Source organism: Camelina sativa, chromosome 15 (genome assembly GCF_030686135.1).
Source record: "Camelina sativa cultivar CO46 ecotype springtype chromosome 15, ASM3068613v1".
Taxonomy (NCBI): domain Eukaryota; kingdom Viridiplantae; phylum Streptophyta; class Magnoliopsida; order Brassicales; family Brassicaceae; genus Camelina; species Camelina sativa.
The window spans coordinates 32,736,043-32,758,139 of NC_141894.1; the positions used below are offsets into that span (position 1 = coordinate 32,736,043).

Sequence of the window (22,097 nt, forward strand, 5' to 3'; positions counted from 1 at the left end):
AAACAAAATCTATGGTGCTTTTTTTTCTTTCTATTTCATCTTGACTCTTACCATTGAAAAAGAGTGAGAAGATCAGTGTACTAATAAGAATAAAGTTGAATTCGGACGAATAAACGACTTTGTTGTACAATTGATGAAAGAGAGAGAGTGAGAAGGGGACATCCTGCATTAATTTATGGGCTTTGACCAGGCTTTAGCAAAAATGCAAAGTAAATGGGCCTAGGCCTAACGTGGACACGTGTCATATTACCGACAGACAACTCGTGGAGTTGGATAAGCCAAGCCACTCCAGAAGTCCCAAAATCAGGAAGATTCAACTACGAGAGGAGAGGAGAGGAGAGCCATCATCATCCTTCCAATGGCTACTATCACTTGAGAAAGAGAGAGATTTTTTATTGATTTAAGGCCAAAAGCAAGAAACTCTTCCCTCCCAACAAACAAACTCTTCTTCTTTCTCTCTTTCAATTTCCCCCAAATGGCTGCAACTGCAATCTCTTCTCTTTCCTTCCCAGCGTTGGGACAATCGGACAAGATCCCCAACTTCGCGCCTTCTCGTCCTCTGGCCTCCGCAATTCGCATCTGTACCAAGTTTTCTCGCCACTCTTTGACTTACCGTTCCACTTCCAGATCTCCTCCTATCCACTGCATGTCCAGTGTTACCGCCGCCGGTGAATTCTCTCTCTCTCTCTCTCTCTCTCTCTCTCTCTCTCTCTCTCATCTGCTTGAAATTAATCAAGCTTCGCATTTGCTCTTGCTCTTCCTATACAGGTTTCACTTTTTTGCTCATACATTACTAGCTTTAGTCTGAAAAATGTTTGTGGTGGATTGTTTTTTTTTCTTGTCAGATGATGTGCCTCCTGTATCAGAGACAAAGTCGAATTTCCTAAAAGCTTACAAGCGACCCATCCCGAGTATCTACAACACGGTTTTGCAGGAGCTCATTGTACAGCAGCATTTGATGAGGTATAAGAGGACTTATCGCTATGATCCTGTTTTTGCACTTGGCTTTGTCACTGTATATGATCAGCTCATGGATGGATATCCGAGCGATCAGGATCGAGATGCCATTTTTAAAGCTTACATACAAGCCTTGAATGAGGATCCTAAGCAATACCGGTTAGCTTGCTCTCTGCCTTCCCTTCCATCTTCTCCTTGTCCAATTCTCTCTTTCTTCTTTCTTGTTCAAGTTTTCGTCCCTCTTCTTTCAGAATTGATGCGCAGAAGATGGAGGAATGGGCACGAAGTCAGACTTCTGCTTCCCTTGTTGACTTTTCCTCTAAGGAAGGAGAAGTTGAATCACTTCTTAAGGACATTGCTGGAAGAGCTGGGAGTAAGGAGGGTTTCAGTTACAGCAGGTTCTTCGCTGTTGGGCTCTTTCGTTTGCTTGAGCTTGCCAGTGCCACTGATCCTACTGTGTTGGACAAGGTGATTCCATTTTGTTCCCCGGCAATGTGCAACTCTCACATCTCACATTTTTCCTAGAGGTAATTTTGATCCTTGTCAGTGTCTCATGGAACAGCTTTGTACATCCCTAAATATCAACAAGAAAAGCGTGGATCGGGACCTGGATGTGTATCGTAACCTGCTGTCAAAGCTTGTCCAAGCCAAGGAATTGCTTAAGGAGTACGTCGAAAGGTACTGGATACTGATGCTGAATCCTATCTATCTACACTAATTTTAGAATATACGGTGCTTATTGCACGATGTCAAAGACCCTAACTCGGATATTTGTACTTTTGGTTACACAGGGAGAAGAAGAAGCAAGGGGAAAGAGCCGAATCCCAGAAGACTAATGAAACAATCTCCAAGTGTCTCGGAGATACTCTATATAACCCATCTTTCTTATCTGAATGGAAAGCGTAAAATAATTAAATTGTTCCTTTTTTTTTGTTTTTTTTTTTTTTTTTTTTTTTATCAACAACTCTGCCCAATATATATAAAATCTGCTCATTTCTAATAACATTTCAGACGTGAATATGTTTGCCTTTCCTTTCGGTTACATGAGTTTCATATTGTTATTCCATGTGGTAATTATATATGAAATTTTTTTGGGGTGAACTCCATTTAATTAACCAATTAAAATACAACAAAACGTTATGTCATATCATATTTATAAAATAAATTAAAATAAAAATAAAAAGATAAAACAAATTAAGGAAACAATACGTCATGTCATATCATATTTATAAAATAAATTAAAATAAAAATAAAAAGATGAAACAAATTCTGTAGATTTTTTAATAAGGAAATAATGTTAGTTTGGGTTTATAAAAGAATGATTAGAGTGTAGATTTTACAATTAAACAAAATTATATGTCGGTTTGGGTTTACAAAGGAGTAATTAGGGTTTAGATTTTACTATTATCTAAACGAAATTATTTGTCAGTTTGAGTTTACAAAATAGTGTTTAAGATTTAGATTTTATAATTAAACAAAATTATATGTCGGTTTGGGTTTACAAAAGAGTGGTTAGAGTTTAGATTTTTTACAATCAAACAAATTTATATGTCGGTTTGGGTTTATAAAAGAGTGGTTAGAGTTTAGATTTTAAAATTAAAGAAAATTATATGTCGGTTTGGGTTTATAAAAGACTGGTTAGGGTTTATATTTTACAATTAAACAAAATTGTATTTCAATTTGGATTTATAAAAGAATGATTAGGGTTAATTACGCAATTTAACAAAATTATATGTCGGTTTGGGTTTATAAAAAAAGTAATTTAGATTTACATATTATAATTTAAAACTATAATATAATGTTTAGAATTAATAACTTTAAAATTGAATGATATACAGATTTTGTATCTTTAATTAATAATTTGTTTTCTTAATTAAGTGGGGGTGAATAAGAGAGGTTCAGGGGTGAACCCAAAAATTGTCCTTTATATATTGAAAAGATTAGTGTTGTGCTGTTAGCCTGTTACTTTGTATATGACAAGCTTGTTTAAGATTTAGGTGCTGCCTTCACAGAAAATGTGACCAACCATTAACATTTGACTTCCTCCTCCTTGATGCCCTGCCTTTTTCATTACTGTGTTTTCCCTATAAGAAAAGGTCAGATCCTATGTTAAGGAGTTGCAACAGAGACTCCTCAGTTGGAACATCTAACAGTTTCGCCTTTGGCGGCTTTGCACTGTCCTGCTAACTGCTGCAGTACATGCGTGTTACACAGAAGGGAAAAACGGCGTTGCTATAAATCCAGATCCATTATCTCGGCCATTATATTAAGCGTGAACGAACAAAAAAAATGGAAAGAAATACTGAAAATGCATAGAATCAACAGTGAAATATTGAAAATGGTTAACTGTCTAACTAAGTTGAGAAATATCAACCTCATCAGGAATCTTGAAGGTATCCGCAGCACCAAATTTTCTAAATTCCTCGCCTTCAGCCACTGAGTCGTCTTCATAATCATCATACTCTTCCGCACCATCCTGATGGCGGGGTGTTAAAGGGTCAAACACGCTTCTGGACCGGCAGTCATGAGTTGCAAGCATGTTCACTTGGCCAAGATGTGAAATCTCTACCATCACAGTTTCATCATCCAGTGGCAGTGGCTGTTTCCAGGGCTCCCCATCCATCCTCATGAATGTATGGTCGGTTGCACCTTTGTGAAATTCGAAGCGAATGCGATTTGCCTAGCCACAGAAGTTATCATTTGTATGAACTCAATCATCATCATTCTCTATGTGTGGTGTGTGTGTCCTTATTACTTTTAATTTGTAAAACTCTTACCTGGGCAAGTCGTGTCCCATGTCCATTTGGAGCAAGAAGAACAAGACCATGCCAAGCATTTCTAAACCCAACAACCTCAATGAGGCCATCATCTACAAATGGTGGAGTCAAGCCTCTCTGTTGTGTCAGAACAAAGAAACATGCATATTATATTTACCATGGAGAAGATAGATACATAAACTTATGTGTAGCACTCAGGCAATATCAAGAGTTTTTAAGACCTACATCGCGTTGTTTCCTGGGATTAGGTGTGCCCCAAGGATTTAATCCTCCAGAAAAGCTGGGCAGATTCAGACATACAATTGACCTGATGCTAAAAGAGCAGAAACAAATGTCGGGATTGGACTAGTTTATATTCCAGCATGAACAGCGTATTGCAAGAGAGAAGGGCATTGCTTTGGTATACTTGAGATGTAACCAAATATAGTTAAAGGTCCCACACAGAAAAATCCCCAACTATCCAACATGTAATCCTGGACTGAATCTAGTGATCCCTCAGGACCATAGACACTGGATGAATAAAAATTACCTATGTGGTATGTGAAGGTCGTGCCAGTGGCCATTTCTAGTTGCAATATTAACCTTCGCAAGTTGAGCTATATTCCTGCAGGGGAACCCATATAGTTTTCCTTAATGATGCGCAAGAGAGCAAAATCATATATAGACAGAAATTAAATTACAACCAAAAGACTGGAAATGTGGACAACTTAACCGAAAATATAAAACCAGCATAAAAATTACATGTTTCTATATTGGTTAGCACACAATGAGACCCAAGCAAAAAATGAACATATATGCTGAAAAGAATCATGGGCACCAGAATTCCAATTACTGACACTATAACAGTATACTAGAAGACTTTAAGGCAGTAGTGTTGGAGAGCAATATAATCATTCATGTCCAAGAATCCTTTACTTTAGAAACCAATAAAAATGTGAATAACTGAAACTCAGAAACAGAAAACAGCGAAACAAAAAGTATGTCGACATATTACTCACCGTGAAGCAGGGTGGAAAAGAGAGGCACAAAACCATCCTTGCGTGCAACCAAGCTTCACATACGTACTCTGGCATTGTGAGAAGGGAGTGTGAAGCCAATGCAACATATTTATTCTTTGTTAAGTATATAGCTCCCAGAGAAGGAAGGAGTATAAAAAGAGAAGGTGTAATCCAAAAGGTCAAAATTCAAAAGAACAAGGTACCTGATTAACAAGCTGATTCTTAAACTTTTCAGGGTGCAGCTTCCTCTCAGAATGAAACGCATAAGATATCTGAGCATCCATTCCTGCATAAGCACAATAGTTAGCACTGCCATGTGGGTATCATCAATTGGTTTTGTTGATTAAATTTCCATACAAACAACCGTATAACTTCATGGCGGTTTGTAATCCAAATAATAAGATAGATATTCAATAAGTTATGATTGTTAGGTCATCAACCATCTGACACTGCAAGATCAAAACTCCGTAGGGAAAACCTAGATAGAGTGCTAATTTATTATGGCTTGTTGGAAATCCAAAGTTAGAAGGAAGCAGAGGAGCAATGGGGGGCGGGGAAAGATATCTCACCGAGGCTAAAGTAATTCCAGAATCCGCCACGAAATGTGTGGCAGCCTTCCTGAGAAATCGAAGGGTGTCTTCTATATAAGAGACAAAACAAAAAAAGAAAGAAAAAAAAAACAAGGACAGCATGTAGGTTACCTTATTAAGTTCATCTGTTGGAGAAACACGGTGAAATGCATGCAGAGAATGTGGTAACTCAAGAGGTGCAACAGGATCACAAGAACCACCTTCTTTAGGAGTTTTCATCCTCATAAGTATGTGCCAACTTGAAGCAGAAATGTATCCAGCAGTTATAGTTATTCACCAAAAGTAAAGACTAGCTAAAACTGTGGACACAGACAGAGAGATTGATAGATGTTGTTACATTACTTGTCAATCTTCATCTCTTTTGCCTTCAACACTTGATCCAAAAACGACTCCACTGCATTCCTATCTGTTCCTGGATTTTTCTTTCCCTGTAGAAAAGCAATGCAAAGCGCAGGTATTGAAAAACATTGCCAGCCCAAAGTAACTGAGGAAGAAGTGAGGAGTGTGTAAGTTGTAACCCACCCATCCAAAAGCAAAGGGAAGGTTATTTCCTGTACCCAAAGGTACAGTGGCAATTGGAGGAGGGTGCGATAGTTTAAGGTCACATACAACCCCAAGGAGCCAGCCAGCAGTGCCATCACCTCCTGCAACCTTAAATTACATAATAAAGATGGGGTGAATGACAAGAGATGTTTCTGGCTTAATTAATGAAAAAGAAAAAAAAAATATTATTATTACAATGATTTTTAATTTCTCCCGAATTTTACGAGCGAAGTCATCATCCTTGAGCCTCTCCAGGTTAAGATAGATTCTGCGGAGCACTTTATCGGGAGTCTCTTGGCCAAGATCAAAGACCTGATTGTGATTGAGAAGAGATCGGTAGGTGAGAATGAGTTCGCCACCCAACTGACCACCGCTTTTGGAGTTGATGAAGACAAGGACGGGGCTCGCAGGTGGTTGAAAGGTGGGGAGAGCCTCCTCCTCCTCCTCTGCTTCCTGCGACAGGACGTACGTAGGGATGTAGAACTCCTTGAGAAAATCTGATAAAGTATTGTATCTATCCATCTGGATTTTGGAGAGAGCGTGGAAGAAGAACGAAGAAGATGATGATTGTTCAAATTCAAGTTCCAAGGGAAAGGAATCGGGATCTGAGAAAGTGAACTTTTAAACTAATTATAATATACTTTTCTTCCTTTAAAATATATAAGAGAAAACAAAACGTAGAAGCAGAAGCGGAAGAAAGATTCATCCCAAGGAAATGCTCCACACGTGCGAGATTCTTAGCAGCCACGGCGGCCGCGGACCAGTTGGCCCCTTTTTCTGACGCGGACTCAGTCAGTCATGATTTATTATTTTCAATGGGAGTATTTAGCTTGGTTCTTATGTTAAAATGAGATGAAAAGAAAATAACAAATGGTTAAATGAAGAAAAACTAACTCTTATTTTGAAGAAAAACTAACAATATATTAAACCTTCACTCATCCACATAACTTTTCTTTATGTTTTTCCATCCTCAGCTATTTCTTTTTCCACCAAGGAAGGTGTGATTTAAGTCTAGGGGGAAGGATGTTCCATTCTATACTCATGCTACTTTCTATTTTGTTGACTTGAGACCTTATTACACTGTTTACATCAATGATTTTGACGCTTTTTATTGATTTTAACTTTTATTTATTGAGTCATTACTAGTAGGAATTATGATCTTATTCTAACGGTTTATTTGATTTGGAGTAACACTCTTATGACTCTTGATTATGCTTAACAACAGAAACAAAGTTTGGAAAGACAATGAGCCGACTCAACAATCCCCAAAGTTCCTATTCGATGGATATTCGGATGATCTAACATTATTTGTACATTTTATAGGACCTAAATCAGACTTAATTATCTAGCCATGGGATTTGGTATACATTGGACTAGATCTCTACATTCAAACCGCACAAGACATTGCACTTCTTTAAAAGTATTTTTGTAATGACCCTCGCCTAGAGGTAAATTACAAAATGAAAACTCAAGATCAAAAGACCCAGAAAGGGAGCCAATAACGAAAACAAAAAGATCAGTGGAGAAAGGTCCGAGAAATTTTGGACGGATCGAAAATTGGCCGAGTTGGCCGGGACGTGTCACCCGTAACATTTGGGACGTACCGAAACGTATCATCCGAGGCGTATTGTCTGAGAGCTGCCGAGACGGATCGATAGTCATCGCGAGCTGATCAACGGTCGACCGAGAGCATTAACTGATTCCACCAAAAATCTTCTAAGTCAAGAAGAATTTGTGGGATGATAATTTTAATCATGAAAAAGTTAGTGGAGGAATTATTTAATCCAAGTGAGATTAGTGGAGCTTAGTGGAGGAATTATTTAATCCAAGTGGGATGAGTGGAGCTTAGTGGAGAAATTATTTAATTCAAGTGGCATTGGTGGAGATTAGTGGGAATTAAAGAAATGAAGAGAGTTTAGTGGAATCAAGGTGGCAAGCTCAAATTCCCTCCAAGTGTTTAAGCATGCTCTAATAGCCACTAATGAAGAGTGAGCTCTCCACATGCATTGGCTGCCTCCACCGCCTAACCACTCTATAAATAAGCTCTCATCTCTCTCATTTTCGCACAAGTGAAGAAGGGGTAAGGAGAAGAAAATTTAGAGAGAAAGTGAGCAAGAGAGAAAGAAGAAAAAGAGTGAGCGGGTTTGAGGAAGAAGAAGAGAAAAGAAGAAGGAGAGAAGATCAAGACAAGACTATCGACCACAAGGTTAAATCGGTAAGGAAATTGATTCTAACCAAAGAGAAGATCCGAGTGTGCCGCGAGAAGGGATTCACCATGGGAGACCGATCATCGACGGTTTACAGTGAGTTCAGGCACATACTTTGCCGGCTTAGATGGAGAGTTAAAGACATCCATCTAGAGCGCGGTTTGCATGAGGCATTTAGTTGCATTTACTTGAATTTCTTTCGTGATTTTCTTGTTTAAATGCATGTGTGGTGAGGTTACACCGGTTGCTAGATCGAAATGTTCTAGTGACAAGGGTGGTAACGAGATGAGATACTTGTGAGTTTATGAGCTTGAGAGCCATATGAACTCAAGTATGAGTTTTTGGAGAGGTTATAATACGTCTTTAGACCGTGAGGGATTCCGGCTAAGCGAATGGAAACTTGGTATTGACATCCTTCCAATCCGTACCACATGCAACCGCGACATGCAACCCATGTTCGTGTGTTGTAGGGTTGGCTACGAAGAGCTCGGAGGTTACTGGGTTCGCTACCCTGGCCGAGGCTGTCGACACGATGGTGTGACATTGGGGTGAAGTCCGATTGTATGCCCATGTGGTTGCAAAGCGGATGTTCGTGAGAGGTTGAGGAAGGGATGCTTGCCGAATACTTAAAATAAAACTTGTTAAATCTCTTGTTTTATTTCAAGTTGCATGTTGTTGGTTAAGCTTCCGCATGTGAACTCTGAATGTTGTGTTATTGTTAGCACGCTTGCATGTTGATTGCTACGCTTGTTTAATGTTGGGTTATGCTTGCATGTTGAGATTTATGCTTGCATGTTGTTTGTTGATGGGGTTGGGAGCGGGATTTATTTCTTGTAGGAACCCTGAGCTCACTAAGTAATCTTAGATTACTTATGATAAATTTTTGGTGCTGCAGGTAACCCTAGAGGGAACTAGCGGGCGTGGTGAAGATAGGACTCGGAGTAGATTTGTTTTGTGTCTATTGTAAAATTACAAATATGTTTTATTTTGGATCAAACCTCGGCTTAGGCCTTGTCCAAGAACTCTTCAACCTTTTGTTAAAACGTTTGTATTAAACTCTTTTGTTTAGTAATGTAATCGGATTTCTTTCCATTCGGACGAGTGGTACTGATATAGACTTTGTCCGAGTCGGCTCAACGCATGACGCGCCTGTAGGGTTGCAAAGCCGTAAGGGTGTGTCATGTGGTCGGGAATCTCACCGATGGACTGGCCAAGGGGCTTGATTCGTTCTTGCACCCGGCCGGATCGTTTGTGAATGTTTCCCTAGTGGCGTTCCGGGACTGTCCGATGGCCTTGGTGGTCATAGTACGGTTCGGGGGCGTTACAACGGTGGTATCAGAGCATGGTTTTGATGCTACATATTACTCGTGTTTTCAAAGATTTATCGAGTCAAAAAGGGTCGCAATAGACACTTAGGATAATCCGGTTCGTTCATCACTTAGGGATAGATGGGATTAAGTAAACCCTTTTTGTTGGTCGTGGATGCAGATGTCTCGTCAAGGATCCAAAAGGACTAGATCGACGCACTATTCGCCAGACACAGGGAGGGCTTCAAGTGAGCAGTTTGGTCCGAAGGAATGGGGTCCGCATTTTGGTGATGCGCAAGGAGAAGAGTCGTTCCCAGATATATTTGAGCCAAACATGTTTATGCCAGAGTGGGATGTACCTGGCATGACGCCGAGGTACGCACCATCGAGTTCAACTCGATACAGTACGCCCGATAGTGTTTATCCGCCAGGATTCTCACCGATTGGTCGGTAACCTACTAATCTAAATCAGACCATGCCAAGGGAAGACCAAGTTCGTGGAGGAAGGACGAGTGAGCCGAATGTACCCGAGACCCAGCAGACGCTTAACATGATTCAAGAACTTTTGAATCACATGATCCAGCAGCAGCGGAACCAAGCACATCAATCAGCAGAAGACCCATCCGATCACTTTCTTAAATTGGTGATAATGATGAGGAACTTAGGTCTGCGCAAGTTTAAAGGAGACCTAAACACAATGTTAGCAGACGCGTGGATAAAAGAATTGGAAACTAATCTAGAAATGTCAAAATGCCCGGAGGAGTTCAAGTGACCGTTGCAGTTAGTTTCTTGGAAGAGGATGCTCGTGCATGGTGGGAGACCGTAACTCCTCGTTACCGATTCCAGACTATAACGTGGGAGATATTCCGAAGAGCGTTTGAACAAAAGTACTTTCCACCGGAGTCGCGTGACCGGCTGGAGTACCAGTTCTTGGGACTAGAACAAGGTGAGTTGAGCGTTCGGGCTTATGGAAGGATATTTACAAGACTTTGAAGATACCTGTATCAGGGTAACGATGATGAGTTAGCAAAGGCCCGGAGATACTTTAATGGACTCAGGCCGGAGATAAAGGGAAGATTGCACGCGGTGACATACCGAAGTGTTGAGGAAGTGGAAGAGAGAGCGGTAAGTGTTGAGGAAGTGGAAGAGAGAGCGGTAAGTGTTGAGGAAGCTATCGAAATGGAAAATGCAATTACGGCTCAGGAGAAAAAGAAGGAGCCTGTACAACAGAATAAAATTGTGAACACCCGGAAGGTGAATCAAGTAGCAGGAAGGAATTGGGGTGCAGGCCGTGGGAAAATTAAAATGAGTGTTAATCAAGGAGGTCGTACTGTGAGCAACATGGATCCGAGGGGATGATATGTGTGCGGTCAACTTGGGCATTTTGCTCGAGCTTGCCCAACCGTTGAGGAAACCAAGAATACCAATCTGTCAACTGTCACATGTTTCTACTGTGGCGAGTTAGGACACTATGCGACCTCATGTCCAACAAAGCCGGCCAAACCGAATGCCCAAACTGTGAACCATGCCCTGACAGCGCAGCAAGTGAAGGAACCCCCAGCAAAGAAGCAAGCAACCCCAGCAAACGTGTTTGCTTTAGGAGTAGAACCACCTAAACCTCAGCAGGCCGCGAAGGGCCCTATAACAGGTTTGATCGGGTTCTGACTCCCTTGTGATTGTTTGTGTGTTTGTGTGCTTGTGTGATTAGTTATTGCATTGCATTGTGGTATGTGCTTTGCGTTTTAGGAACACTACTTGTTGGTGGTAACCCCACACATGTACTGTTCGATTCGAGAGCGTCCAATAGTTTTGTGACTCCCGAAGTGGCTGACAAGTTTGGAGACTTGTGTGAGGAGGAAGAGGTGAACATCAATGTCTACACAGCTGGTAATCAACCGCCTTTGAAGACAAGAACATGGTTCAGGGAAGTGTCGATAGTCTTGCAGGATACAAACCTCCCGATAAATCCTCTAGTGATGCCGTTGGATAGGTTCGATGCTATTTTGGGAATGGATTGGTTATCGGAACACCAAGCCCATATAGATTGCAGCAGGAGCAGAGTAATATTTGAAAACGGAGGAGGGACACCTCTGGTTTTTAATGGAATTAGCCCGAGTAAGACGGTATATTTTGCATCGGCAGCAAGGATCGGAAGATCATGCGATGAAGATGAAGTTTACCTAGTCACTCTTACCGCCATGGGAGGAGATGACAAAGAAGGTATGAAGGTTGAGGACATTACTGTGGTCAAGAACTATGAGGACGTTTCAAACCGTTGGAAGGATTGCCTCTGTAGCCCCCGCGTCCCGCGATCCTAAAGGGGGGCAATTTGTTTTAAGGGAAATGATAGATAGATGAGCTTAAGTAGCAAAGCTACTAGCTCAATCAGCTGGAATAGGAGCTAAACGAGCTGAACAAGCTCGATGAACTAGCTAGCTCAGCTGAGCTGAGCTACACCAGCTGGTACACTAGCTAGGTCAGCTGGTAAAGCTGGCCATCAGCTCAACTCAGCTCGGTGAACTGGTCCGGTGCTGACCCAGCTGAGTGGTCCGGTCAGCTGACACTCGAGCTGGAGGAGTGTGGTAGCTCGGTAGCGTGAGCAGTCACCACCGGAAAGGGTGCGACTCTTCAAAGAGACGCGACCCATCGAAAAGGGGTGAGGAATGGGCGTGTCCTTTCATGGAACACACCCATTGGCGTCCTATATAAGGGATGGACGCCCAGCCTCTCAGAACATCATCGTCCATCCATCGTCCATCAAGTCCGAAGTAGAAAAGGGGGTGCGGCTCGGCGAGTATTCTCGTCCGAACTGATGCGCACGCTACCTCTCTATCAACGGTACGATGATACGAGCGACGGGTCGACAATTGGGTCGAGCCGATCGAAGGATTAGCGGCAGTTCGGACATGGAATCGGACTGATCGCAGGACGATCGACGGTTCAATCATAGTGTCGGACCGATCGAATGGTCATTGACGATCTGCGTCCACGGAAGGATCGATCAAGGGTCGACTGGTGATTCGATCGCTAGTTGGATCGGGCGATCTAAGGATCGACGATACGAGCCGTAGGTCGGATGGATCAGTCGGGTGGTCGAGGAGTCAGTCGAAAGTATCGGCTCGGTCCGTGGATCGGCGATTCGATTATGGGGTCGGATCGTTTGATCGGACCTGGCTCTGACACCAAGACCGACGAGTCGACCGGGGTACCAAGATATGACCGATAGGTCAACGGACGGTATGTCCGGTAAGCTTCGGACACGAGTGGTATGGGAAGCCGATAGAGCAACTGTTCACCGTGAACCGAAGGGACTATAAGTCCCCATCCCTAATATGTGCAAAGCCAGTGGGGTTGGTTGGTTGTATGGCTAAGCACAAGGGATGGTCAGGGTAAAGTTATATTCCGCTGCGTATAAAGGTCCACAGAGCAAGGCCGTGAGCCAAAGCTAAGTGGACAGGTTAAAGGATATTCGGCCGGGAATAGGGCCGAGGGGAAGCCGTGACCGCGGACACTGGGACGTCCGGGTTGGGGTCTTTCAAGTTGCTATCAGAGCATGCGCGATCCTGTGGGGACGTATGTGATTATGCTATGTGTTCGGACGAAATGAAATCGCTGATAAGACCGAAAGCATGCTTGGGAACGGGAATGTGTTCGCCACGATGCACCCGTGAATCGAGCGATTGTTCAAAACGTCGAACACATAGCATATCGACCAGAGGGTCGGGAAACAGCGACCAAAAGATCGAGAATTACTAAACCCACCGAATTCGAGGACGAATTCATTTTAAGGGGGGTAGACTTGTAACGCCCGCGTCCCGCGATCCTAAAGAGGGGCAATTTGTTTTAAGGAAATCGATAGCTAAACGAGCTTAAGTAGCTAAGCTACTAGCTCAACCAGCTGGAATATGAGCTCTCGCACAGCTCGACCAGCTGCTAGGAAGCTCGACCGAGCTCGGCCAGCTGGACAATAGTGGACTGTACGAGTCAGCTGGAGAGCTCGTGTCGGTCAGAGGACGCGGTGACGAACAGGTAGGGACAAACAGGCACGACCGAACAGGCGTGACCAAACAGGCACGACCGAACAGGCGTGACCGAACAGGCACGACCGAACAGGCGTGACCGAACAGGCACGACCGGACAGGCGTGACCGAACAGGCACGACCAGACAGGCGTGACCGAACAGGCGTCATGATCGAAGAGGCATGACCGAAGAGGCATGACTGAACCGACACAGACGTTCGGTCATGGCCGAACAGGCACGGCCGGACAAGCACGGCCGAACGTGTGTGATCGAACAGGAACGATCGAATGGTCTTGTCGGACAGGTGCCTTTTGGGACCTAGACTTCGGCCAGGACCCTATAAATAGAGGGCGTTGCCTTCAGTCTTCGAAACCATCATCCTTCCATCGTCCATCAAAGCCTAAGAAGAAAAGGGGGTGCGGCTCGGCGAGTATTCTCGTCCGAACTGATGCGCACGCTACCTCTCTATCGAAGGTACGATGAGACGAGCGACGGGTCGGCAATCGGGCCGAGCCGATCGTGGGATAAGCGGTGTTTCGTCCGGGAGTCGAACTGACCGCAGGATGATCGACGGTTCGATCATAGTGTCGGACCGATCGAATGGTCATTGACGATCTGCGTCCACGGACGGATCGAACAAGGGTCGACCGGTGATTAGATCGCTAGTCGGATCGGGTGATCTAAGGATCGACGATACGAGCCGTAGGTCGGATGGATCGGTCGGGTGGTCGACGAGTCAGTCGGAAGTATCGGCTTGGTCCATGGATTGGCGATTCGATTATGGGGTCGGATCGTTTGATCGGACCTGGCTCTGATACCAAGACCGACGAGTCGACCGGGGTACCAAGATATGACCGAGAGGTCAATGGACGGTACGTCCGGTAAACTTCGGACACGAGTGGTACGGGAAGCCGATAGCGCAACCGGTCCCTGTGAACCGAAGGGACTATAAGTCCCCATCCCTAAAATTGTGCAAGCCTGTGGGGTTGGTTGGTTGTATGGCTAAGCACCAAGGGATAGGTTAAGTTTAATATGATATTCCGCTGCGTATATAGGTCCAAAGGCAAGGCCACGAGCCAAAACTAAGTGGACGGGTTAAGGGATATTCGGCCGGGAATAGGGCCGAGGAGAAGCCGTGACCGCGGACGCTGGGACGTCCGGGTCGGGGTCTTTAGAGTTGGTATCAGAGCATGCGCGACCCTGTGGGGACGTATGCAAGTATGCTATGTGTTTGGAGGAAATGGAAATCTCTGATAAGATCGACAACATGCTTGGGAACGGAAATGTGTTCGCCAAGGTGAGCTCATGAATCGAGCTATTGTTCAAAACGTCGAACACATAGCGTATCGACCAGAGGGTCGGGAAATATCGACCAAAAGGTCGAGAAACATCGACCAGAAGGTCGGGAAATATCGACTAGAAGGTCGAGGAACATCGACCAGAAGGTCGAGAAACATCGACCAAAAGGTCGAGAAACATCGACCAGAAGGTCGGGAAACGTCGACCAAAAGGTCAGGAACCATCGACCAGAAGGTCGGGAAATATCGACCAGAGGGTCGGGAAACATCGACCAGAGGGTTGGGAATCATCGACCAGAAGGTCGAGAAATATTGACCAGAAGGTCGGGAAAATAAGACCGCGTCCGGTAAGGACCACGGTCAGGAAACATCGACCAGAAGGTCGGGAAACAGCGACCAAAAGGTCGGGAAGTTTCTACACCCACCGAATTCGAGGACGAATTCATTTTAAGGGGGGTAGACTTGTAACGCCGCGTCCCGCGATCCTAAAGGGGGGCAATTTATTTTAAGGGAAATGATAGCTAGATGAGCTTAAGTAGCAAAGCTACTAGCTCAATCAGCTGGAATAGGAGCTAAACGAGCTGAACAAGCTCGATGAACTAGCTAGCTCAGCTGAGCTGAGCTACACCAGCTGGTACACTAGCTAGGTCAGCTGGTAGAGCTGGCCATCAGCTCAACTCAGCTCGGTGAACTGGTCCGGTGCTGACCCAGCTGAGTGGTCCGGTCAGCTGACACTCGAGCTGGAGGAGTGTGGTAGCTCGAAAGCGTGAGCAGTCACCACCGGAAGGGTGCGACTCTTCAAAGAGACGCGACCCATCGAAAAGGGGTGAGGAATGGGTGTGTCCTTTCATGGAACACACCCGTTGGCGTCCTATATAAGGGATGGACGCCCAGCCTCTCAGAACATCATCGTCCATCCATCGTCCATCAAGTCCGAAGTAGAAAAGGGGGTGCAGCTCGGCGAGTATTCTCGTCCGAACTGATGCGCACGCTACCTCTCTATCAACGGTACGATGACACGAGCGACGGGTCGACAATTGGGTCGAGCCGATCGAAGGATTAGCGGCAGTTCGGACATGGAGTCGGACTGATCGCAGGACGATCGACGGTTCGATCATAGTGTCGGACCGATCGAATGGTCATTGACGATCTGCGTCCATGGACGGAGCGATCAAGGGTCGACCGGTGATTCGATCGCTAGTCGGATCGGGCGATCTAAGGATCGACGATACGAGCCGTAGGTCGGATGGATCGGTCGGGTGGTCGAGGAGTCAGTCAAAAGTATCGGCTCGGTCCGTGGATCGGCGATTCAATTATGGGGTCGGATCGTTTGATCGGACCTGGCTCTGACACCAAGACCGACGAGTCGACCGGGGGTACCAAGATATGACCGATAGATCAACGGACGGTATGTCCGGTAAGCTTCGGACACGAGTGGTACGGGAAGCCGATAGAGCAACCGTTCACCGTGAACCGAAGGGACTATAAGTCCCCATCCCTAATATGTGCAAAGCCAGTGGGCTTGGTTGGTTGTATGGCTAAGCACAAGGGATGGTCAGGGTAAATTTATATTCCGCTGCATATAAAGGTCCACAGAGCAAGGCCGTGAGCCAAAGCTAAGTGGACGGGTTAAAGGATATTCGGCCGGGAATAGGGCCGAGGGGAAGCCGTGACTGCGGACGCTGGGACATCCAGGTTGGGGTCTTTCAGCCTCCACCAAGAAGCCATCCTTTCACCATAAATCTTAAGCCTAGAGCTACCCCGATTGCTAAGGCACCGTATCGCATGGCACCAGCCGAGTTGGCTGAACTCAAGACTCAGTTAGAGGACTTGTTGGAAAAGGGTTTTATACGACCCAGTTCGTCGCCATGGGGAGCCCCAGTGTTATTCGTCAAGAAGAAGGACAAAAGCATGCATTTATGTATTGATTATCGAGGAATCAATAACATAACTATTAAGGATAAGTATCCGTTGCTGCGGATTGATGAGTTGTTAGATCAACTCCGAGGGGAAACTTGGTTTTCGAAGATTGATTTAGCCTCCGACTATCATCAAATCTCTATTGCCGAACAAGATGTGATGAAGACGGCGTTTCAAACAAGATATGGTCAGTATGAGTTCGTGGTGATGCCGTTTGAACATACCAATGCACCGGCGGCATTCATGCAATTAATGAATGAGTTTTTTCATGATTATCTGGATCGATTCGTGATAATATTCATAGATGACATCCTTATATACTCACGGAGTTTGGAGGAGCACGCAGAACATTTGAAAAAGGTATTGGAGAGATTGAGGGAAATGAAGCTGTTCGCTAAGTTCAGCAAGTGTAAGTTCTGGCAAAGGGAGATTGGATTCTTAGGACATCGAGTTTCGGAACAAGGCGTATCCGCCGATCCAGAGAAAATTGCCGCGATACAGGATTGGCTGAAGCCAACCTCAGTATCCGAGGTCAGAAGTTTCTTAGGCCTTGCGGGTTATTACAGAAAGTTCGTGAAAGGGTTTTCATCCATTGCAAAACCTTTGACACGACTCACCGGTAAAGGAGTACCGTTTATATGGAGTGAGGATGTGGAAGAAGGTTTTAGGAAGCTGAAGGGAGCACTGACATCAGCACCAGTGTTAGCCCTACCTGAGCCAAATCAACCCTATTATGTGTTTATAGATGCGTCAAGAGTTGGTGTTGGATGTGTTCTGATGCAAGGAGACAGAGTAATCGCCTATGCATCAAGACAATTAAGGAATCATGAAGAGAACTATACCACACATGACCTGGAAATGGCAGCTGTGGTGTTTGCGTTAAGGATATGGAGATCGTATTTGTATAGGGAAGCTGTCCAAGTATTTACGGATCATCAAAGTCTTAAATACTTGTTCACGCAACTTGATCTTAATTTGCGACAGAGAAGATGGATGGAGTTCATTGCCGATTACGACCTAAAGATTCAGTATCACCCAGGCAAAGCTAATGTAGTAGCAGATGCTCTAAGCCGAAGGAAAGCACAAGTTGATGCCGAGAGAGACGTGGAGTTTCTAGCTGATGAGTTAAAGAAGGTAAGGCTTCTAGCCTTAGAAGGAGAATCTAGTGAGCCGTTGGGTTTACAAGCTGTAACTCAAGCGAGCCTACTACACCGAATTCGTGAAGAACAACATCAGGATGAGAACCTGAAAAAGATTATTGAGGAGTTAAAAGGTTCGGAAGGACCGAATGCAAGCGGTTATCATTTAGCTGATGACGACACCTTGCTACTCAATGGGAGAGTAACTGTGCCTGACCAGAACGGATTACGAGAAGAAATATTAGGAGCAGCTCATAGCTCAGCATTGAGTATACACCCGGGAAGCACGAAGATGTACAAAGACGTGCAAAGATATTACCATTGGCCTGGACTGAAGAGATCAGTAGCAAAATGGGTAAGCCAATGTGACTCTTGTCAGAGAATCAAGGTAGAGCATCAAGTGCCAGCAGGTTTGCTTCGCAACTTGCCCATACCAACGTGGAAGTGGGACTCTATCTCGATGGATTTTATTACCGGTCTACCGATAAGAAAGGGACAAATTAATGATGCAGTATGGGTAGTGGTTGATCGCTTAACCAAAGTAGCCCATTTAGTTCCAGTGAGAAGCACAGATCAAGCACCAGTTCTGGCAGAGAAGTATATTGATGAGATTTTAAAGTTGCATGGTGTGCCAGCCAACATTGTCTCTGATCGCGATCCAAAATTTGCATCGTTATTTTGGCAGGATTTGCATCGAGCGTTGGGAACGGATGTTCATATGAGCACCTCATTTCACCCAGAGATTGATGGGCAGACGGAAAGAACTATCCGAACCATAGAGGACATGATCCGACTGTGTGCTTTGGAATGGTCATCGGATTGGGAGAAGAATTTGCTGTTAGTTGAATTCGTGTATAACAACAGTTATCACTCGAGTACCGGCATGTCCCCATTTGAAGCAATGTATGGAAGGCCGTGTCGAACGCCTTTGTGTTGGACGGAAGTTGGAGAGAGGACGAGTTTCAATCACAAGTTGATAGATGAGACTACAGAAAAGATTAAGTTCATATAGGAGAGTATGAAGAAGGCACAAGACCGCCAGAAGAAGTACACAGACCGTAAAAGGCGAGAGAAGTGGAGTTTGAAGTCGGGGATATGGTGTATTTGAAAGTGGCACCACAAAAAGGAAAGGATCACTTTGGTAAAGTGGGAAAGCTTGCGGTAAGGTTTATCGGACCATACCGGATCGAGAAGAGAGTTGGAGAAGTGGCTTATCGGCTAGCTATGCCTGAAGTTATGCGATTGCATAAAGTCTTCCATGTTTCCCAACTACGGAAACATGTACCAGATCCTAACATGATAGTGCCCAAACCTGTCGAGGAGTTGGAGCCAAACCTTACTTACCCCGAGGGACCGTTTGGAATAGGACAAAGGAGGACTCGGAAGTTGAAAAACAGGAGAATTCCTCAAATCCAAATATTTTGGGGAAAGCAGAACCGTAAGGTTACTACTTGGGAAGATGAGGATAGGATTCGAGCCAAATATCCTCAATTGTTTGTTGAAGAAGATTAGGCAGGTCCGTCGAAACCTTATGGAATTCGGGACGAATTCTATTAAGGGGGGAAGAATGTAATGACCCTCGCCCAGAGGTAAATTACAAAATGAAAACTCAAGATCAAAAGACCCAGAAAGGGAGCCAATAACGAAAACAAAAAGATCAGTGGAGAAAGATCCGAGAAATTTTTGGACGGATCAAAAATTGGCCGAGTTGGCCGGGACGTGTCACCCGTAACGTCCGGGACGTACCGAAGCGTATCGTCCGAGGCGTATTGTCCGAGAGCTGCCGAGACGAATCAATAGTCATCGCGAGCTGATCGACGGTCGACCGAGAGCATTAACCGATTCCACCAAAAATCTTCTAAGTCAACAAGAATTTAAGGGATGATTATTTTAATCATGAAAAAGTTAGTGGAGGAATTATTTAATCCAAGTGGGATTAGTGGAGCTTAGTGGAGGAATTATTTAATCTAAGTGGGATTAGTGGAGCTTAGTGGAGGAATTATTTAATTCAAGTGGCATTGGTGGAGATTAGTGGGAATTAAAGAAATCAAGAGAGTTTAGTGGAATCAAGGTGGCAAGCTCAAATTCCCTCCAAGTGTTTAAGCATGCTCTAATAGCCACTAATGAAGAGTGAGCTCTCCACATGCATTGGCTGCCTCCACCGCCCAACCACTCTATAAATAAGCTCTCATCTCTCTCATTTTCGCACAAGTGAAGAAGGGGTAAGGAGAAGAAAATTGAGAGAGAAAGTGAGCAAGAGAGAAAGAAGAAAAAGAGTGAGCGGGTTTGAGGAAGAAGAAGAGAAAAGAAGAAGGAGAGAAGATCAAGACAAGACTATCGACCACAAGGTTAAATCGATAAGGAAATCAATTCTAACCAAAGAGAAGATCCGAGTGTGCCGCAAGAAGGGATTCACCATGTGAGACCGATCATCGACGGTTTACAGTGAGTTCAGGCATATACTTGGCCGGATTAGATGGAGAGTTAAAGACATCCATCTAGAGCGCGGTTTTCATGAGGCATTTAGTTGCATTTACTTGAATTTCTTTCGTGATTTTCTTGTTTAAATGCATGTGTGGTGAGGTTACACCGGTTGCTAGATCGAAATGTTCTAGTGACAAGGGTGGTAACGAGATGAGATACTTGTGAGTTTATGAGCTTGAGAGCCATATGAACTCAAGTATGAGTTTTTGGAGAGGTTATAATACGTCTTTAGACCGTGAGGGATTCCGGCTAAGCGTATGGGAACTTGGTATTGACATCCTTCCAATCCGTACCACATGCAACCGTGACATGCAACCCATGTTCGTGTGTTGTAGGGTTGGCTACGAAGAGCTCGGAGGTTATTGGGTGCGCTACCCTGGCCGAGGCTGTCGACACGACGGTGTGACATTGGGGTGAAGTCCGATTGTATGCCTATGTGGCTGCAAAGCGGATGTTCGTGAGAGGTTGAGGAAGGGATGCTTGCCGGATACTTAAAATAAAACTTGTTAAATCTCTTGTTTTATTTCAAGTTGCATGTTGTTGTTTAAGCTTCCGCATGTGAACTCTGAATGTTGTGTTATTGTTAGCACGCTTGGATGTTGATTGCTACGCTTGTTTAATGTTGGGTTATGCTTGCATGTTGAGATTTATGCTTGCATGTTGTTTGTTGATGGGGTTGGGAGCGGGGTTTATTTCTTGCAGGAACCCTGAGCTCACTAAGTAATCTTAGATTACTTATGATAAATTTTTGGTGCTGCAGGTAACCTTAGAGGGAACTAGCGGGCGTGGTGAATGATAGGACCCGGAGTAGATTTGTTTTGTGTCTATTGTAAAATTACATATATGTTTTATTTCGGATCAAACCTCGGCTTAGGCCTTGTCCAAGAACTCTTCAACCTTTTGTTAAAACGTTTGTATTAAACTCTTTTATTTAGTAATGTAATCGGATTTCTTTCCATTCGGACGAGTGGTACTGATATAGACTTTGTCCGAGTCGGCTCAACGCATGACGCGCCTGTAGGGTTACAAAGCCGTAAGGATATGTCATGTGGTCGGGAATCTCACCGATGGACTGGCCAAGGGGCTTGATTCGTTCTTGCACCCGGCCGGATCGTTGGTGAATGTTTCCCTAGTGGCGTTCCGGGACTGTCCGATGGCCTTGGTGGTCATAGTACGGTTCGGGGGTGTTACAACGTTCCCCTCTCTCTTTCCTTTGAAACTCTAAAAAGGAAAAGAAGAAAAGAAAAGCAAAAAAAGAAAAAAAAGAGAGAATAAGGATATAGGTAGCAAATAAGTGAGCCGAGAGATATCATGGTTCTTATGTTAAAATGAGATGAAAAATAAATAAAAAATGGTTAAATAAAGAAAAACCAACTCTTATTTCAGATGTTTAATAAACACCTTTTATTCATGACATGCGGTTGAGTGAAGTTTTAATATATTAAAAAAAATTGGCTTCTTTTTTCTTCTCCTTTTCTCTCTTTCGTGACTATCTCTGATTTTCAAAAACGGAGAATGAATCGGAAAGCCAATCAGACGAGAATGAATTGTTATATGAGGTTATCAGACTTTTTAATCATCATCTCCACCGTCGCTGAGTCTCAATGTCGACTGTGGTTCAGCTAATCGGCGAGTTGGTTCATTGAAAGCTTTGAGTCTCTTTCACCAAATTGATGCATTTCTTTCACCAAAATTGGAGATTTTGGTTTACCAATTTTTTCTTCATTATGACTTCAATGAGATATCCACAAACATCTCATCACCATCCATCACCATTCTATCACATGTATGTTTTTCATATTTTTTATTTATGATTATTATTTATGGTTTTAGGTTTTTGTTTCAAGGAGAATGCA

The 22,097-nt window shown here is 44.1% G+C and overlaps 4 protein-coding genes across 5 annotated transcripts; 3 read left to right on the top strand and 1 right to left on the bottom strand.

Moving 5' to 3' along the window:
* Positions 1 to 240: 240 nt before the first annotated feature.
* On the top strand, positions 241 to 1,962 carry LOC104747764 (protein THYLAKOID FORMATION 1, chloroplastic). The gene is made up of 5 exons (XM_010469454.3): positions 241 to 668; positions 846 to 1,116; positions 1,209 to 1,425; positions 1,520 to 1,635; positions 1,749 to 1,962. The coding sequence occupies exons 1-5, from the start codon at positions 476 to 478 to the stop codon at positions 1,861 to 1,863; spliced, it is 912 nt and encodes a 303-aa protein (XP_010467756.2). The 5' UTR covers positions 241 to 475; the 3' UTR covers positions 1,864 to 1,962.
* A 900-nt stretch (positions 1,963 to 2,862) lies between these two features.
* On the bottom strand, positions 2,863 to 6,697 carry LOC104747763 (diacylglycerol kinase 5). Of its 2 annotated transcripts, XM_010469452.3 has the most exons (12): positions 6,061 to 6,697; positions 5,845 to 5,973; positions 5,665 to 5,750; positions 5,434 to 5,560; positions 5,302 to 5,350; positions 4,936 to 5,018; positions 4,733 to 4,800; positions 4,264 to 4,338; positions 3,960 to 4,047; positions 3,735 to 3,851; positions 3,332 to 3,637; positions 2,863 to 3,041 (listed from the first exon to the last, which is right to left on the bottom strand). In XM_010469452.3, exons 1-12 carry the CDS (start codon positions 6,385 to 6,387, stop codon positions 2,964 to 2,966), a joined length of 1,533 nt encoding a protein of 510 aa, XP_010467754.2. In that variant the 5' UTR covers positions 6,388 to 6,697; the 3' UTR covers positions 2,863 to 2,963. The 2 variants fall into 2 exon arrangements, with proteins under 2 accessions (XP_010467754.2, XP_087345465.1); XM_087489339.1 differs by lacking the exon at positions 5,302 to 5,350 and having other exon boundaries at positions 6,061 to 6,472.
* A 3,432-nt stretch (positions 6,698 to 10,129) lies between these two features.
* LOC147927467 (uncharacterized) lies at positions 10,130 to 11,697 on the top strand. Its single transcript, XM_087487475.1, has 4 exons — positions 10,130 to 10,336; positions 10,388 to 10,711; positions 10,841 to 11,027; positions 11,126 to 11,697. Exons 1-4 carry the CDS (start codon positions 10,130 to 10,132, stop codon positions 11,695 to 11,697), a joined length of 1,290 nt encoding a protein of 429 aa, XP_087343601.1.
* A 7,155-nt stretch (positions 11,698 to 18,852) lies between these two features.
* LOC109129177 (uncharacterized) lies at positions 18,853 to 19,269 on the top strand. Its single transcript, XM_019236841.1, has one exon. The coding sequence runs from the start codon at positions 18,853 to 18,855 to the stop codon at positions 19,267 to 19,269; it is 417 nt and encodes a 138-aa protein (XP_019092386.1).
* Positions 19,270 to 22,097: the final 2,828 nt, after the last annotated feature.

What these genes read in the sequence shown, in the direction of transcription:
- LOC104747764 (XM_010469454.3), top strand. Translation starts at nt 476, where the DNA reads ATGGCTGCAACTGCAATCTCTTCTCTTTCCTTCCCAGCGTTGGGACAA. An exon ending in GAGGATCCTAAGCAATACCG is followed by an intron (nt 1,117 to 1,208) that starts GTTAGCTTGCTC and finishes CTCTTCTTTCAG; the next exon opens with AATTGATGCGCAGAAGATGG. An exon ending in ATCCTACTGTGTTGGACAAG is followed by an intron (nt 1,426 to 1,519) that starts GTGATTCCATTT and finishes CTCATGGAACAG; the next exon opens with CTTTGTACATCCCTAAATAT.
- LOC104747763 (XM_010469452.3), bottom strand. Translation starts at nt 6,387, where the DNA reads ATGGATAGATACAATACTTTATCAGATTTTCTCAAGGAGTTCTACATC. An exon ending in CTTTTCCACCCTGCTTCACG is followed by an intron (nt 4,339 to 4,732) that starts GTGAGTAATATG and finishes GTTCCCCTGCAG; the next exon opens with GAATATAGCTCAACTTGCGA. An exon ending in CCTTCAAGATTCCTGATGAG is followed by an intron (nt 3,042 to 3,331) that starts GTTGATATTTCT and finishes CTTTTCTTATAG; the next exon opens with GGAAAACACAGTAATGAAAA.
- LOC147927467 (XM_087487475.1), top strand. Translation starts at nt 10,130, where the DNA reads ATGCCCGGAGGAGTTCAAGTGACCGTTGCAGTTAGTTTCTTGGAAGAG. An exon ending in TAGAACAAGGTGAGTTGAGC is followed by an intron (nt 10,337 to 10,387) that starts GTTCGGGCTTAT and finishes TACCTGTATCAG; the next exon opens with GGTAACGATGATGAGTTAGC. An exon ending in CGCGAAGGGCCCTATAACAG is followed by an intron (nt 11,028 to 11,125) that starts GTTTGATCGGGT and finishes TTTGCGTTTTAG; the next exon opens with GAACACTACTTGTTGGTGGT.
- LOC109129177 (XM_019236841.1), top strand. Translation starts at nt 18,853, where the DNA reads ATGGTGTATTTGAAAGTGGCACCACAAAAAGGAAAGGATCACTTTGGT.